General features: G+C 33.4%; 2 protein-coding genes across 2 annotated transcripts; one reads left to right on the forward strand and one right to left on the reverse strand.

Annotated features, from left to right (window-relative positions):
• Positions 1-765: 765 nt before the first annotated feature.
• On the forward strand, positions 766-2,316 carry LOC112744781 (dirigent protein 9-like). The gene has a single exon (XM_072236239.1). The coding sequence runs from the start codon at positions 1,014-1,016 to the stop codon at positions 2,118-2,120; it is 1,107 nt and encodes a 368-aa protein (XP_072092340.1). The 5' UTR covers positions 766-1,013; the 3' UTR covers positions 2,121-2,316.
• Positions 2,317-3,355: 1,039 nt separating this feature from the next.
• LOC112744780 (histone-lysine N-methyltransferase ATX2-like) lies at positions 3,356-12,400 on the reverse strand. The gene is made up of 25 exons (XM_072236238.1): positions 11,408-12,400; positions 10,977-11,028; positions 10,793-10,867; positions 10,442-10,664; positions 10,145-10,265; positions 9,935-10,039; positions 9,481-9,683; positions 8,914-9,006; positions 8,658-8,755; positions 8,122-8,292; positions 7,528-7,671; positions 7,264-7,311; positions 6,983-7,094; positions 6,835-6,900; positions 6,691-6,752; positions 6,403-6,459; positions 6,105-6,173; positions 5,784-5,979; positions 5,165-5,437; positions 4,949-5,010; positions 4,782-4,859; positions 4,367-4,462; positions 4,149-4,252; positions 3,851-3,993; positions 3,356-3,736 (listed from the first exon to the last, which is right to left on the reverse strand). Exons 1-24 carry the CDS (start codon positions 12,106-12,108, stop codon positions 3,852-3,854), a joined length of 3,351 nt encoding a protein of 1,116 aa, XP_072092339.1. The 5' UTR covers positions 12,109-12,400; the 3' UTR covers positions 3,356-3,736; position 3,851.
• Between the last annotated feature and the right edge of the window lie 4,832 nt (positions 12,401-17,232).

The following is a 17,232-nucleotide window of genomic DNA, read 5'->3' on the forward strand; positions in this document are numbered from 1 at the left end:
AAGTTGTGGGGAATAGATCAAGGTCTCAAATTGGCTTGGACTATGGGTTTGAAGAAAGTTAGAGTGGAGTGTGACTCAAAAGCTGTCATAGAGAGTATCAACAGCCCCAAAAATAGAAAAAATCACCCAAATGTGTTGATCAGAAACATTCACAATTGCCAATGAGCCTTAACTCAGACGACATTTCGCCCCCTCCCCATCCAAAAGGTTTCGGACTCAACTCCTACCAACTGCAATCGAGGAAGAAAAAAATGGTAAGTATGTGAGGGACGTGCAATAGATGTGCTGATTGCCTGGCGCATAAAGATTTAGAACTAGATATTGGATTCCACTTTTGGGATACTCCTCCAAATGAGGTAGTAACTTTTTTGTCTGATGATGAACAATGGGTAGCTTTGCCCCGTTTAGTTTGTAACTGGGGCTCTCTTCTTTTGGGTTTCTTTACCCCGTTTCTAAAAAAAAAAAAAAAAAAAAAAACGGTCTTAACTAAAAATTTAGAAAAAAAAAAGTCATCATATTATGCAATTCAAAAATATTATTTGTACATTAAAATCAGTTATTATATATTTGTATACAAATATATATATTATTTAATTCATTTTCAATGTGTATTTTATATAAATAATTAATTTTAATGACTAATTTTAGTATACATCTAACATAGTTAAAAACAATTACATAAATTTAATAGGTTAAATTTTAATCACATCATTAACAGTGTAATTTTAATCAAATTGGTTTCGTTGGTGACAAATGAGAACACTAATTCTAATTAGTGAGGAGTTGTTTTAACCAAAGCACACACTCCATGGACAAATATCCAACCACTCCATAATACATATATCAACATATATATCAACTCCACTTCAATCAAAGATTTAATTACATATCCTCTCCTATATTCTTGTGTGTGTGTGTATATAACAGAAAGAAGAAATCTGCTTCAACAACAAAATCCTTCTCTCGAACTCAAATCATCACTACAACACATACAACTTTCTGTGTAAATTAAAATGGCCAATGGTTTTTGCATCTTTTTCTTCCTGTTCACAATATTTTCAGTTGCTTACTCCGCAAGAAATCTAGATGAAATTAATCCCCAACCCCAACAACCCGTAGGCAATCTACCAGGACCTGGAGTTGCTACCATTCCTTCAGTCACAACAGGACCAGTTCCCACCACACCCCAAATAACTCCGGTCGTAGCCGCAACCCCAGCCACAGCCACAGCCACTGCCACTGGTCCTGCAACCGGAGATTCAGGTGTTGAAGATGCCAATGCGGGCACAGGCATTGAAGTTACCAATGCAGGCCCACCAGTGGCTAGTCCGGCCAACAAGGGAACTCCGGCCGAACTTCCACAACCACAAGCCCAAGTCCCGGCCATCCCTGAAGCAACACCACAATCAAAAGAGCCGTCACTTTCTTTCTTCATGCATGACATCCTTGGAGGATCACAACCATCAGCCAGAGTAGTGGCCGGAATCATCGCGAGCACCGATGTAACCGGCCTACCATTCTCAAAAGCCAACAACAATATCTTCCCAATAAGTGGAGGAATCCCACTAGTTAACCCCAAACTCAATGGAATCATCACCAATAACAATTTGCCACTCCTTGTAGGCCTAAGTGGTGGACAAGCCTCCCCTGTGTTCAAAAATAGTGGTACCGGCAACACGGTTACAGGAAGCAGTACCCAGCCGTTTATCACGGCTGGGAACCTCCCGGCCGGGTTGACGGTCCAAAAACTCATGTTTGGCTCTGTGACTGTGATTGATGACCAATTAACAGAAGGGCCAGAGCTAGGTTCTGCTGTGATTGGAAAGGGACAAGGATTCTACTTGGCTAGTTCATTGGATGGTTCAAGCAAAACAATTGTGCTTACAATTTTGATGCATGTTGAAAGTGAGAATCACAACAATGGAATTGAGGATACTATAAGTTTCTTTGGGATTCATAGGACTGCATCAACAGAATCTGAGGTAGCAGTGATTGGTGGAACTGGTAAGTATGAGAATGCTAAAGGGTATGCTACTGTGGAAACACTTCTCAAGGAGGATCAGCACACCACAGATGGGGTTGATACCATACTCAATTTCAATGTCTATCTTTCTGAGTAGTGAATTATAGATTGACTTTCATATTTGTACTTTCAATGTGTGTGTGCGTGTGAGTGGCTAAAATTGTCACAATCATAGTCAATGTTTGACTAAGATTGATCCATCATTGCTAAAGAAACCTTTGGCATTCTTATACTACATGTGTGAAAATTATTACTATGTTATTATTATGTCTAGTTTCATGGAAATTGCAAAATCATAAATGACAATATAAAATGAAGTACTTTTGAACACAATTTTGTATGATTTCCTTTTGCAATAGGTGTGATCTTCGTAAGAAACATCCATTAAGAAAAAACGTGAACATAAACTTCATTATACTAGATTTGGTGAAAGTACAGTACATACCTCTTGTAGAGATGTCTTTAACTCCAACCAAGAAGTCAAGAACTCAGTGCTTTCACTGCTCAGTTAGTTTCATGGGCCATAACAGAAATAATTTTGAGAAATTATATTTGTATCATTTTTTTGGCACACCACTAAGTGATATTTTTCTATGGTATAAAGGATATAATTTTATTTTTTTTAATTTATTAATCACTTTTAATACCAAAAGTGAAAGATATATATAAAAATTGGTGTATATAAATATTCTTCAATAACTTTTGTATTCATCATTAGAGACTGTTGACTTATTTTCTTCTATTATGATTAGGTTAGGTATGTATGTTATGTGGATTCAACATTCTATCTATGAGAATTTGAAAACTAATACAATATAAATTTATTTTGAACTAATTTCTTGAAAGAGTATACTATGTTTCAATTATATATCATATTTTAAAAATATTTTAGCTAAAAAACTTAGAATAAATGAAATGTACAATAATATTTAAGTAATAATCTAGTAATAATCTCTTAGAATTAAACTCAATATCCTGACATCTCAGCATTATTTTTGTCCTTTACAAAAGTCAATTATGTATTGAGTTTAGTGTAGGGGATAAAATTGGCTTTTTTGGAGTAAGGAGCTAGTGGCTCCTCAGTATGGGCAGAAATGAACCAAACAGGTTAACTTTAATTAAAGAACGAGACTAAATCACTAAATGCATAATTGATGAGCTTGGGCTAGCTCATGAATTGCTCAGTCTCAATGAGATAAAATTCATGGAATAGCTATCTTTCAATACAAGAATATAGCAACAATAATAAAAATAATAAGCATAATAAGATAAGAGTAATAGTAAATGTGCATTTGGCATTCCTATGATGGGCAGGCAATTTTGCAATCAGCATTTGCTATAATTCGAATTCTAAATTTCATTTCATTTGTATGAAGCTTTAATGTAATTACAAATGTGTACCTATCCAATGGCAAGTTACAATATCTCAGCAAGTTGGTTGAAGTTAAACAGAGGCCTTAATTCTGGCAATGAATTTCAAATGTGGCATTTGTAATAGGTTTGGTGGTGTCTTTCCAAATTACTATAACAGTAACACCAAAGGAACCCCACAATCGCGAGCCTGACATAAGCTTCTCAGTTGGAGTTACGATGAAGCAATGGGATATGTACAACAATGTCGTTCAGGAAACTCGTAGAATCCATGGCAGAAGTAGTTGGACAAAAAAGGATCCAGATGGATCTTACAACTTCTGTGCATAAAGATTTAAAAATCTGCAACAAAAGAAGAAAGAGAAATGGGGGAGACTCTAATAGTCTAATTGGGAACCTCAATCGACAAGAAATGACCAAAGGTGTCACACTGCAAGAGCACTCGCAATTGCTTACCTCATTCTCCTCTCCAATCTATCAACTCGTTCCGAGGTGCATACAGAGCAGTAGCTCGCTCTTCTGCCTCAGTATCGTTAACTATACCTCGGCATTTTGGGAAACCACAGTAACAAGAAAGCCGCTCATCAATTGAGAAAAATCTGTCACATGAAACAAATATAGTCAGCACAATATTAAACAATGAAGTATAATATATTTGAAAACTGCAATTTTGCACAGAGCTAAAACCAATATAAAAGTCAGTTGTATGGTTGTTTAGTGTGCATATCATAATTCTTTTGAAGAAGAGAGAAACCTATAATCATATGTAAGCTCTTCCCATTGTTTAATGTCCCTCTTTGCAAATATTATAATATGCTCATCCCCATTAGCATTAATAACTCGCGAATAGCAATTCGGCTGCACAGAAACAGAAACTATATAGGTGAGCAATAAATTGAAGATCTGACTCTTGTTCTTCATCCAACATGCAGGTACAAAAACCGAATCAAATTTAAGAGAGAAAGGACGCACTGCACAAGAATGATTAATTAAATGAGCTATGCTTCCTGCTCTAGTGGCATCAATGACTCGTTCATCATTAACCCGGAACATGTATGTTCCAGCACCCTGTACAAGGGAAAGAGACAAAGTGAGAACATCCTGCACAAGCATATTCCAGAAGATAAAATATAGTAACTAGATTTATTCATAACAGATGCTGCAATAGTTGTATCATTCTTGTCCATGTTGGCAATTGATGAGCTGAAATTTGAAAATATTCCTTTTTTTTTGTGTTAGGGTAGGGGGAAGATAAAAACAAAGAACAATGTAATATCACTAAATGATTGAAGCTGATTCAATGGACATCTAATTCTCAAACAAATTAGTTGCCAGACAACAATGTCACCTTTAATGCAAGCAGATATAATTATTCAGAAAAACTTACCACCAAAGAATTGTATATGAAGCGCTCTCTCCGGTCAGCTATGGGAGGCCTAACAAGTTCACCAGTGTATTCAATCACCTGGAGAGAGGAAATTATTACAATCACCCCTTCAAGATTAATTTCTCTAATATAAAGTAGGGCCATTTAAATGAGAATGTTATCTTTACCATGTCTCCACCTTTATATGGATGCTTTGCAAATATGCCAAATCCATGAATTCTTGATTTCCCTAAAATTTTGGTAGACACAGAATATCGAATATGTTATAACGAGACAGGACAGCTTCATTGCTATGAAAGTAGATTACGATGCTTTAGGCCAGCAATAGGCAACAAATACATATATAACATTTCTGATCATATAAAGCAGAGAATGATTCCTACCAAATGCTAGCCGTTTGCGAAAAGTTTTCCTCATGTACTTGTATTTCTCTGAAATAGAAAGTATGTCACCCGAATCATCACCCAAAGAGGTCCTCAGCCTATGTACTTGGGGGAAGACTCCTCTGCCAGAAGGTTCTAGCTCATTAGACAACCCATGCTGGCAGTACCCACCTACTAGGTATGGTTGGTTCTCAACAAACAAACGTTTTGACGATGCAGCTGCAAGAACTTCAGGTTCTTTCCGTCCTCTCCTGCCAAAATAATCATATGGTTCTGCCCAAGAAGAATTAAAACAGACGTTTTAGTCAATCCCATTATCAATTAATTATTTGTACTGAAGAATTCATACAAAGCAACATGAGAACCCATATCTAGAGAATAGGAATCCATTTCCTGTAGCCAATATAAGAGCTAACATACAGAGATAATGGGCAGCCCAGTGCACATAGCATCCCGTGTTAACACAGGGTCCCGGAAAGTGCTGTACCCAAACACCCATAGAGAGATAAAACATCCAGAAAAACCTTTTACAGCTTTACCTTTCCTAGTTTTGGGACCCTTTTATCAAGGCTCCACTATGTGCTTCAATAAAAATAAAAAGGACTGGTAAATATTTTACCACTTCGAGCACATCCAGATGGGTTGGGTGGTGGTTCATAGTCAGAACATGGACCCGCAGCTCGAACAATTCGTTCATTGGCAACAGAATGTTCATTAGATGGCTGCCTATGTTTCTTGCAAAAAGAAAGCAGTCGAATGCACTGCTCTTCATCATCATCAACAGAAAGTAGATAGAGCCTGTCCTCATTCTCAAGCTATAAATAATGAAAATTAAAAATAAATAAATGGATAAAGAATCATATCAAAGCCAACACCACACTCTGTCAAACAGAGTAATCAATAGAACATGGTATATTGAATAAGAACAAAGGAGAAATACCTCAACACAAAGACCAGCAGCACGAGCACAAAGTGGATGATATGCTACTCGGCAAGAATTGTTTGAACACTGCAGAATTGATATGTGAAATAGAGAAAAATACAATTAAGTATCGCATAGAGTCTTTCAAAAAGAAAGAAAAAAAAATCATGCACATGATTGTGCATTTAACCACTAACTGGTTGTTCTTTATGGTTCAGTTAGTGCCTTAATGGAGATTCAGTGCTCTACTGCTCCAACTAGAAAATGCTTACTTAAAGTACTCTTCTATTAAAAGCTCAAAAGCCAAACTACTTACTTGGATGCAAGCACCATAAGATACACCACATATGCTACATAACAACTTCCAGCGGTCCTGTTCAGATTAAAAAATCTCAGGATCAATAGGAAAGTAAATCAACAAAAGTTGTGCATGAACTGAATAAAGACTCTGGTCAAAACATTATCACCATGAAATAAATGACACAAGCAATCAGATGGAGATTATAAAAGAAAAAGATAAATACTGGAAATTCTGATCTAACCAAAAACTTATAAACTAAAAAAATCCTTGAAAATAATAAAATTCTTAGTCATAGAGGCCTACCTTACTGATTCTGTTCAAACCATCAATAGGTTCCATCTTTTTGACATCAGCTAAGCAAGTCTCTGACAAATTTTATAAACTCTTAGCAAATATAAGCAAGCTATTGAGTGAAATAAAGAAAATTTAAGTCATACACAAACAAACCAGGTATCCACATAGCACAAGCCAAATGTGCCCATCGGCCATCTGTTGTAGGCTTCATTGCCCCTCCTATAAGAAACTCAATTATAAATACTAAATGTTGTGTAAGTCAATATTTAATACAGCATAATTTGTACAGAACTCATCATACCTATTAGTGGACATAAGCAACAAGGTGGTGGAGGATCACCCGATCGACATAAGTTGCACAACCATAGCACTCCATTAACAGATTCCAGTTCTCCATAGCATCTAGCATGCACCTATGAAAAATATAATTCATGGCTCACTATGATAATACCAATAAATGGATAAACCACTAGAGCTTTTAATGATTCACTAGGAAGTAAAAGACAGATGTTAACCTCAATATTCATATATAATCTGCATAATCAAGAGAAAGAGTTGCATAAAAGATTTTGGGGGTCATACCATCATCCTGCATTTGTCACACTGCAGAAACAGATTGGTCTCGTACTCCTTACAACATAAATAATTCCCATTAGCATGCAAGACATAAAACCAAATAATAAATAAACAAGCAATAAAGTAACATGTTTTTATTTCCTTGAATGAACTGGGTCACAAAAGAAAGGATAAATAAAAAGCGAAAACGTTAAATAGAATGCTTTGGAGGATTAAAGATGTGTGTGTGTGTGTGTGTGTGAGAGAGAAAGAGAAAGAGAGAGGATATACCTCATCCATGTGGCAGACATTGCACTTATCAAGATCAAACCAATTAATATGAACCGGCCTATAACCAACAGGTAGGTCATTATATCTTCTGGAACCTAACTTCAAACTTGATTTCTTTGAAGAAACTTTGGATTTGGATAATCCCTGGAATTGACAAGACTTCGTTCAGTGAAAATTAAGCATCGGGTGCATAGGTTGAAACATGGGTATGATAGCAAAACAATTGGCTAACTCAAGTTGACATGTGAAAGAGAGAAAGAGACTGATTAAATAGAGATAAAAGAAATGATTATAATATGGCCAATAATAAGCTGAAGATAATGTACAGTAAGAGAAGTAGAACAAGTGAGTAGACTGACAATCCCTACAAGTGTCAGCTTCTCAGTAAAACAAGTAAGCTTTAACACGAGGTAGGTTCATTCAACCAGCTGCATGGATCAATCAACACAAATATACCATTAAGTAATGGAACTCTTTTTAGGTTATAGGTCTCCTATAGGGTATAGCTCAAAAATTTCCAGTCCATTTCATTAATTTCGAAAGTATTGACTTTATGTTCGAGGTCAAAAGAAAAAATAGAATGAAATAGAATACCTGTATTAGTTTAGCCACTTCAGGATTGGAGAAACCAAACATATCAGTCCCAGATTCATATCCGCTTTCTACCCTATCTTCCGCAACAGAAGCTTCAGAACCATCCCTTTCTAATTTATTTATCCTTTGGTATATTTGGGTCCAGCAAGCTGATGGTGTATGATTGTTGAACTGTACCAGACATTTGATGTTATATTAACAAAACTCAAAGTAATAAGCAAAATAGGTCCCTCTCTACTCTTTTTTACATGGAAAAATACGAGTTGAATAGTAAGGTCAAGACAACAAAGGAATTCAACAATGATCAAATAAACACAATTTCCTGTCATAAAAAAAAAAAGACAGACTGAATGCCGCCATAGATCACGGTATTTTGTCAAACAAAACGGGAAATTTAAAAAGAATTAAAGAGGACATAAAAGTTTTTTTTTTATATATATAAAACAAGTGGAAGAACATCAAATATTAGTAGAAAAATGTATCCAGAGAGACAAATGTATCCAGGAGCAAAGTCATTCCTTAGAGTAGAAGCCAACCTGCTCACCACCATCAACTGTCACTCTAAATAGAGGTCGTTCTTTGGACTCTGGATCTCTCAGGACCTCCATTTTATAAGCAGCAGATACTTTAGCATCTAAACAATCGAAGGGAGAAAATAAAGGGCATTAAACAACAGAATGAAAACTACTATATTAACATGAAAAAGAAAAAGTTTACATCATCTTCGACAAACATAAGAATATGACATACAAAGAGCCCAAATAACCATAAATAGATAAATAAATGTTTCACCAGTGACTGAAGTAAACTTCCTCACTGCAGTGTACCCTTCAGGCCAGATGGATTTTCCATCACAGAAAGATGAAGAATCTTCAACTACTTTCCCTGAAAAAGATGAGTTTTAAATTCCATTTGAGTACAATGCTCTTTGATAACTTGAATCTCATATATGTGGTGCTCTCTGCTGACATATAATTACATAATATGCATGCTGTAAATCTATACAGAAGTATCATTCAGCCATTATATTTATTCTTATGGGGAAAAATCAGGTTCTGTTGAAAATGCCATAGACTTGAGCCATATTGATCCATGTATTCAAAGCTATTAAAGAATTTACATTTAATCCACTCTGATTGTAAAACTTTATGCAATTAGATATCAGTAGGCAAGAAAGTACACATTATAGCATTTGTTCCCCTGTAAAAGCAAAAGATATTAATGGTTGATTGATCATGTAAAATATTCTATGAAAAATAACCAAAGCCTTTTGTTTGGACACTATTACTTGTCACGTTTAATACAACTACTTGCTGCAGATACATAAGGGAAATATAACTGCGGATATTGACAAATTACCAAGGCTTATAATTTGTAGGTCTCCTACTTCTAAGGGAAATTTAATGTTTTCCAGTGCTATGGAAGGCTCTTTGTCACTCAAAGAATCTTCTCCTGAATCTGTACACTGTCCATCCTCTCCAGTTACATTTTTACGGTCATCAGCTGTACATCCTTTTTGCAACGCTAGCATCTCTGAGGGAAGTTTCTGTTCATTTAAATACCTGTTATGTCAAATTGAAAAACCACAAATCTGAGCTACCATGTGAACCCTATTCAATTTTGAATGCCAAAGCACAGTACGTAAGGAACTAAGGACCAAAGATAAACATTAAGAATTCATAACTGCAAAAAATGCTAACTGGTCATAACTTTGACCATTAAAATTGAAACAGCATTTGTTCCCTCTTTTTGATATTATAGTTGCCAAAAGTGAGACCTGATGAACATAAAAGGGCGAAATGGTTAACATTACCTCTTTGCCTCTTCCATACTGTCAAAGAAACTGGTTTTGTTGCACTTTGTGTATAGTTCAGTAAGAAGTCCACTTAGGAACGATTTCACCTGCTGCAGTCTAACCCTGAAAAACAGGAAAAGGTAGAATGAGTCTAGAGTGAAAAGGCAAAAGTCTTACACTGAACACAAAGAACAACTTTTTCCCATTAATTTTAACATAATACTAAACCTTGCAAAGTCATGGGTGCCAAAAAACTGGACAGGAACTGAGTTTCCTCCCAATGTATTCAAACCCTTGCACTTGCGTGCAAGTGATTCATCCAGAACAACAGCTGGCCACATTGCATGGCCTACAAAACAAACAAAATAATATGATACGAAGTCGTTATAAAAATACCATCATCGACTAGTAACAGATAATGCAAGAACTAAACAAACAACATGGATTAGACATCACGTGACCTCCCTAGTATACAGTTTGAGGAAAGAAGTGAATACAAGAAAAAAAAAAGTAATTTTAGCAAACCTGTTAGCTTAGCCCATACGATGTCTCCAGGTTCAAATTGTTGACAATCATTCAAACTTGCAGCCATCGCAAGCATCTCTTCAACATCACAATCAGAGACATTACTGTCACGAACTTTGCCATAACTCAAATTCAAGCGCTTCATCTCCTCGCGGGAGATATGAAATTTCACATTTTCATTTGAAAGAATTAAATTTTCTTCCTCGCCATCATCATATTTAACCTGCATATATTTTATTTATATAGATCTCTCAAATAAGAAATCGTCCGGTATTACCAAACACAGAAATCAGAGACTTGCATAGCTTTTCAGTTAAGGTAAGTAATAATTGAGATAAGTGAAGGCCTTACATGGTGTATCTTAGTTTCGATATCATAACCTTTGACATGGCCAGCGTACCATTTTATATCCATTGGCCAAAACACCTGCATAAAACAATCACCTCCATTGTCAGTAATCTGCAATAAAATAGCATGAACAAACTCGGTGTTACAAACACAAAACTTGTAACCGAAGAAAAGTACAGAATATTGCCTTGCATCGCAACCCAATGAACGCCTCAGGGTCAGCATTATCAAAACTCAACCTGCATTAAGTGCAATTAACATTCACTTAAGATTCCAAGAATGGTTCCTTCCCTTCTAACATGCAGATATCATAAACCCTTAACAACAAAATACACATAGCCTTAGAGCCTCTTTTGCAACATATTATTTCAATAAACTTATCATCACATTTGAAACCTAAATTAAGCTATAATCCAAACACACTAAATGCCGGAGCTCAAAACTTCCAACTTGCCTATATATTTAACCAGCAAAGTTCAGCTCCGTGGATTTTTTTTTTTTTCGAAAACACCCCACAAAAATAACAAAGTGGATACATGCTCAACACGAATTCCCCAATTTCAATAACTGGTATTTTAGCTGAAGTAGCAAGAAACAAAAAAAAAAAGGAAATTTTACCCAACCCATCTCTTCACTGTACGAGATTCAGATACCAACTTCTCCACTGAAACGCCACCACCACCACCATCGTTATTACTAATGCGGCATTCTCTCAATCTAGGCCCGTTGTCAAGCACTCCCAACGCGCCCAAATCCACTCCCAATTTCTCCAGCTCGGTGGTCCCAATCTTCCTCTTCTTCGCAGCCACCCTTTCCGCCGGGTCCTTCCCAGCCCGACCCGATAGTGAATTGTAAAACGACGCAGTAGTAGAATCAGAACCACCCCTCTTTCGCCGCCGAGAGTAAACAAAAATTAGCGGTGGCTTATCATCATTGCTGTCAACATCATTCGGCGGGACAGCAACAACAGAACTATCAGTAGAAACATTCTCAGCATCATCATCACCGTTGTTGTTGCAGTTCGTCGTTTTGGCGCTAACGTCGTCGTTTTGGTGAAAATGCGGTGTGAGCTTGCGAGCCTTAACTTTCTTGGACATGACGTTGGAGGAGCCACTGCAGGGTGACGTGGCAGAGTAGAGATGATCCAATGGAAGGTACCTTATGGTTGCGCCTCTTGTTGTATGAACGTCGATGGTTCCGTTATCTTCTTCTGCTGCTGCTATTGCTCTAGCTGTAGTTGCCGCTGTTGCGGTTGTGACAATGGTTTCTTCGCAATCTTCGGGTTCTGCTGATTCACGTGGTTGTGGAAGGAATGCCATTGCAGAAAGAGAGAGAATTGGATAGAGAGAATGAAGCAACTGAAAAAAGGGGAATTTTTGGGAATGTTAGGGTTTTGGAGGGAGAAAGAAAGAGGGGCGTTATTGGATTTGGGCACAAACAAAATGTGTGTTTTCCCGCCGTGTGAAGAATGGGAGAAAAGAAAAACTCTCTCTCTCTCTCTCTCTTTTCTCTCTCACACACTCTCTCTCTCTCTCACTCTCTGGTCAAGTGATGAAGCTGCTATGTTTCTTTCCTTTTCTTAATTCTTATGTTGAGCTGAAGCTGTCAGCATGCAAAGAATAAATTATTAATTGTTGTTATTTTGTTAATTATTATTTTTAAGTTATCACTTTTATTTTTTTAGTTATTAATTATTAATTAAAAGATTAAAGAACAAAACAATTTATACTTTTTTTTTACACCATTTATTTGATTTAGCTGAGCATAGTAGTGAGCTGAATGAGGAAGTCTTTGATGTGTTTGTTTTTTTCCTTGGCAACTTCAAACGTGCATTGAATCTGCTGTCTGCTTCAAACTCAAACAAAGCGATCAGCTGTTTCAGATTTTTCAGATCTTGTGTGTCTAATGTGTTTGTGTTTTTTTTTTTTTAATTTGTCATGTTCTAACTAATTTCTAAGCAATTTTAAATTTGGTTAATTTTAAGATAATCCTTTTTGATAGATAGTTTTTTTTTTTAAATTTAAAGTTTTATTCGATATGCAAATTTTTATTACAATAGCTGTTTGAAATAGGATCAAATAGTAGATATCTTCGCTTTTATCTGAAAATCAAATTTATATAATTTGTAAATTTTTTGAGGAGGAGTGTTAGAAGTGAGTAATTTTTGTATTTTATAACCATTAATTAGTCATTAATAGTATTTTTAATGGTATAAAATTATATCTAATAATAAAAGATCACTCATTTTTCTTTTGATAATTAAATATTGGCTATAAAATACAAAAATTACTTACCCCTTAGACTTTTTTTTTTAAAAATTACTTTTTTATTCAATAAACCACGGGACTAATGTCCAAAAAGAAAAAACTAAACGTAAACTATTTTAGAAAAAAATAATTTTAATAGTCACATAAAAATGTAAAACAACACAATAATAAAGAGAAAACAAATAACATCTTCATTACAGATAACCGTCAAATTAGGGGTGGCAAATGGGCTTAAATCCGTCGGGCCGGTCCACGTAACCCGCCAAAAAACGGTTCGGATTGAAAAATTGGGATCGTTAAATAGCAAAAGCCCGCTTAACTCGCACCGCTTAAACCGCGGGTTTTGGCGGGACGGGGCGGGGCGGGCTTCCCCGCCGGGCTTAGTATTGTTTTAGTAAGGGGTATTTTTATAATTTTTTTTACCAAAATCCAACTTTCCCCAACCCAACTTACAAGAGAATGAAGATGAAAATTGAGTGTTTTAGATTATGTTTGTTTTGTTTTAGAGACAATATTGTTAATTATGTTTTGGATTATGTTTATTTTGCTTTGGAAACAATATTTATAATTATGTTTTGAATGAAAACTTGGTTTATAATTATGTTTATTAGATATTTATAATTACAAAGATTTTAATATTTGTGAATACAAAAATTATAATTTGTTTATACTTTTTAGAAATTATAATAGTTAAAAGTAAAAAATAAAAGAGATTTTTTTTATATCTTTATATATATTATTTAATAGTTAAAAGTAAAAAAAAATGATATGTGGCGAGTTTAGCCCGCCGGCCCGCCAGCCCGCCATTAGGCAGGGCGGGCTGGGATTTTGGGACTGCCTCACTAGGTGGGGCGGGTGGGCCAGCCCGCCAAATGGCGGGCTTTTGGCGGGGCAGGGCGGGGCGGAGCGGGCTTCCCCGCTTGCCACCCCTACGTCAAATATTGTCAATTTATATTAGCTTTTTCTGAACTTGTGTCGGACAAGCATGTTGATCGGATTATACTTCGATTGTGGGAGCCATAGATAAAGGGTGTGTTTAACAAACGCGTTATAAGAGAAGAAACACGTTTATCCTTCTTAAAAGTTTCAATTTTTGATTTGACAAATTATTTATTTATGAACGCAAAAGTGATTTTGCTTTCAAAACCACGTTTACAAGAAGCTATAATTTTAAGTTTCTGCGTTTTACAACGGTTTTTTAGCCATCAATATTTTATCTTTATTTATCTTTTACTAACTTTATCATTTATGCATGTTATTATATTATTTATGAAATTCTTATTATTTTTGTTTACATGAAGTCTCTTTTTCTATTATTTATTATTTTTATTTTTTATTAATTATTTATTTGATATTATACACTTTATAATTGTAATTTTTTGTATTATTTTTATTATCTTTTTATAATATGATTTATTGATTCTATTAGGTAAAGTAAATTAAACAAAAAATTAATTGTAAATAATAATAATAATAAATTATAACATACTAAAAAAGAGTACTAAAAATACTAAAAATATACTATATAAAAAATATCATAAATTTTTTTTTTATTTATTTCAATTACTACCAAGATAAATATTTAATTTTTTTTATTATTCTTAGTACTCTCTAAAATTTATATTTTGTTAGTTTTAATTAAAAATATATTTTGTCAATTTTTATATATTATTTTTATTTTAGTATATAAATATTAATTTTATTATAGAATTAATTAATAAGATCTATTCAAATATCTAAATTAAAATGATAAGAAAATATACAAAAATTATTCAAGTTGGTGTCTATTTTAGTAATTTTTTATCTAAAAGTGATTTTAAGTAGTATAATCCAAACATTTATTTTACTATAATCCATTTTGATATAAAGATTACCAAACACAAATCACCTTAATACAAACTTACTTTTCATCAAAATCAAGTTTGCAAAATCAATTTTATTCAAACTCCCATTTGTAAACTGTAATCCAAACACACACAAAGATGTCTAAAATAATTTTTAAAAAATATTTTTTAGTAATTAAAATTTAACATATATAATTAATTAAAGGGCAAGTTACTTAAATAAATAGAATAGAGAAAATATTTACCCAAATGTGCAAAACTGGTTCTTGTTACCTGTATGTGCAAAAAGCCATTTCTATGTAATCCGTGGCAACCCACCACGGTTTCAAAACGTGCATAAACCGTGGCAGGTCCCAGCGGATTATGGCCAAAAGATATAGAGTGTAAACCGTGGTAGGTCACCACGGTTTACTAAGGAGAGATGGCGTGCATAAACCGTGGAGAGTCACCACGGTTTATGAAGAAACTTGTTTGCACATAAAACCTTGTGGGTCACCACGGTTTATGTGTGGTAAATAATGGCCAGAAAACCTTGTTAATTTTATGTGCAAGAGACACAACTTATTTTTTATTTTTTTATTATTCTTGTTAATTTTTTATTATTATATTTTTCATCTCAAATTTTTTTAATGAAAAAAATGAGAATAAATTAGATTTTCATAATTTGTTCTAGTTTATCACCAAGCAGAATTACAAGAACACAAAATTTTGTGTCTCTGTCTATCAGTGTCTTGTCCTATCCTATTTTCAGTGTCTTATCCTATTTTGTTGTTGAAAACAAAGGCAGCCTAATAAATACACACTATATAGTACATTTTATAAAGAAAAAAAAATCATCTATTTCTATTAAATATTTATAATAAAAATTTTTCATTCTCTTTATGTATTATTGACTAATATATACTATAAAATTTTTACATGTATTATCAATTATTTTTTCATTATGTTTATCCCTATTTTTCATTTTACACTATATTTAAATATTTATTATACTATAAAAAATATTAATGAACATAATAAAATAATTACTTATTAATAATTTTTAGAGTACTCATTAATATTCTTATAATATAATAAATATTTTTTATTTTAAATTTAACAAATACTAATGTATCAATATACACTTATACGTGAATTTATTAAATCTATATAAAAGATTTAATCAATAAGCATGTTAATGAATATTAATATACCAATATTAACAAGTAATTATTTTATTGTACTCATTAATATGTTATAGTGTAATGAATCTTTATTTTATAAATGAAAAAATAAAGATGAATATAATGAGAGAGGTCACCTTAAGCTTAAACGAACTTTTGAGTAGTTTTTATAAGTTCGCCTAAGATTTTGAAAACTTCATAAAAATTCAAAATAAAAAATAAAAACACAGATTCCAAACATTAATGTTAGTGTAATTTATTTTTAAAAATATTTTTTTATTTTATAATAGAAAAAAATCCAAAAATTTCATGGTGTTTATTATTGGAGTCTAATTTTTTTCTAATTTATTTTACATAAAAAATTTTAAATATTTTTAATTTATTAAATTTCATCATTTTAAATTAAATATTAATTTTTTATTTTTTAGTAAATAGACATCAATTTTTTAAGCACTATAAAAATCATTTTCTTAGTATTATCTGATTTTTTTTTTCTATTGTACTCTTTCTATTATAAAAAGCTGTTGTTGATAAGACATAATTTAAGATTCTGCTCATAAATTTATTGTGCTAATAAATTCATTTTCTATTGGACATAAAATTAACAAGGTTTTCTGGCCATTATTTACCACACATAAACCGTGGTGACTCTCCACGGTTTATGCACGCCATCTCTCCTTAGTAAACCGTGGTGACCTACCACGGTTTACACTCTATATCTTTTGGCCATAATCCGCTGGGACCTGCCACGGTTTATGCATGAAACCGTGGTGGGTTGCCACGGATTACATAGAAATGGCTTTTTGCACATGCAGGTAACAAGAACCAGTTTTGCACATTCAGGTAAATATTTTTTCTATTCTATTTATTTAAGTAACTTGCCCTTAATTAAATCGTGTTATTTTTGTCAAAATTAGGTTAGATAAATTAATTTGACTGAAAAAATAGTGAATCAAAATTTGAACTGATATAAATTAATATTATTTTTTATAGAAAATGACTACAATACTCTTATTATAGAAAATAACTAAAATACTTGTACTATATATATTAATTTTGATAATCCTAAATTCTAGTCATTTACTTTTTGTCGTCATAGGATTAAGATTTAGAGTTTTTAAAAAATATATATATAATAGGAGTATTTTAATTATTTTTTATAATGAGGT

The sequence above is a fragment of the Arachis hypogaea genome, chromosome 4 (assembly GCF_003086295.3).
Source record: "Arachis hypogaea cultivar Tifrunner chromosome 4, arahy.Tifrunner.gnm2.J5K5, whole genome shotgun sequence".
Lineage (NCBI taxonomy): Eukaryota > Viridiplantae > Streptophyta > Magnoliopsida > Fabales > Fabaceae > Arachis > Arachis hypogaea.

Coding starts and splice junctions, on each gene's coding strand:
- LOC112744780 (XM_072236238.1), bottom strand. CDS start 12,108: ATGGCATTCCTTCCACAACCACGTGAATCAGCAGAACCCGAAGATTGC. Junction 7,312..7,527: donor ATGTCTGCCACATGGATGAG/GTATATCCTCTC, acceptor TTATGTTGTAAG/GAGTACGAGACCAATCTGTT. Junction 5,011..5,164: donor TCGCAAACGGCTAGCATTTG/GTAGGAATCATT, acceptor CCAAAATTTTAG/GGAAATCAAGAATTCATGGA.
- LOC112744781 (XM_072236239.1), top strand. CDS start 1,014: ATGGCCAATGGTTTTTGCATCTTTTTCTTCCTGTTCACAATATTTTCA.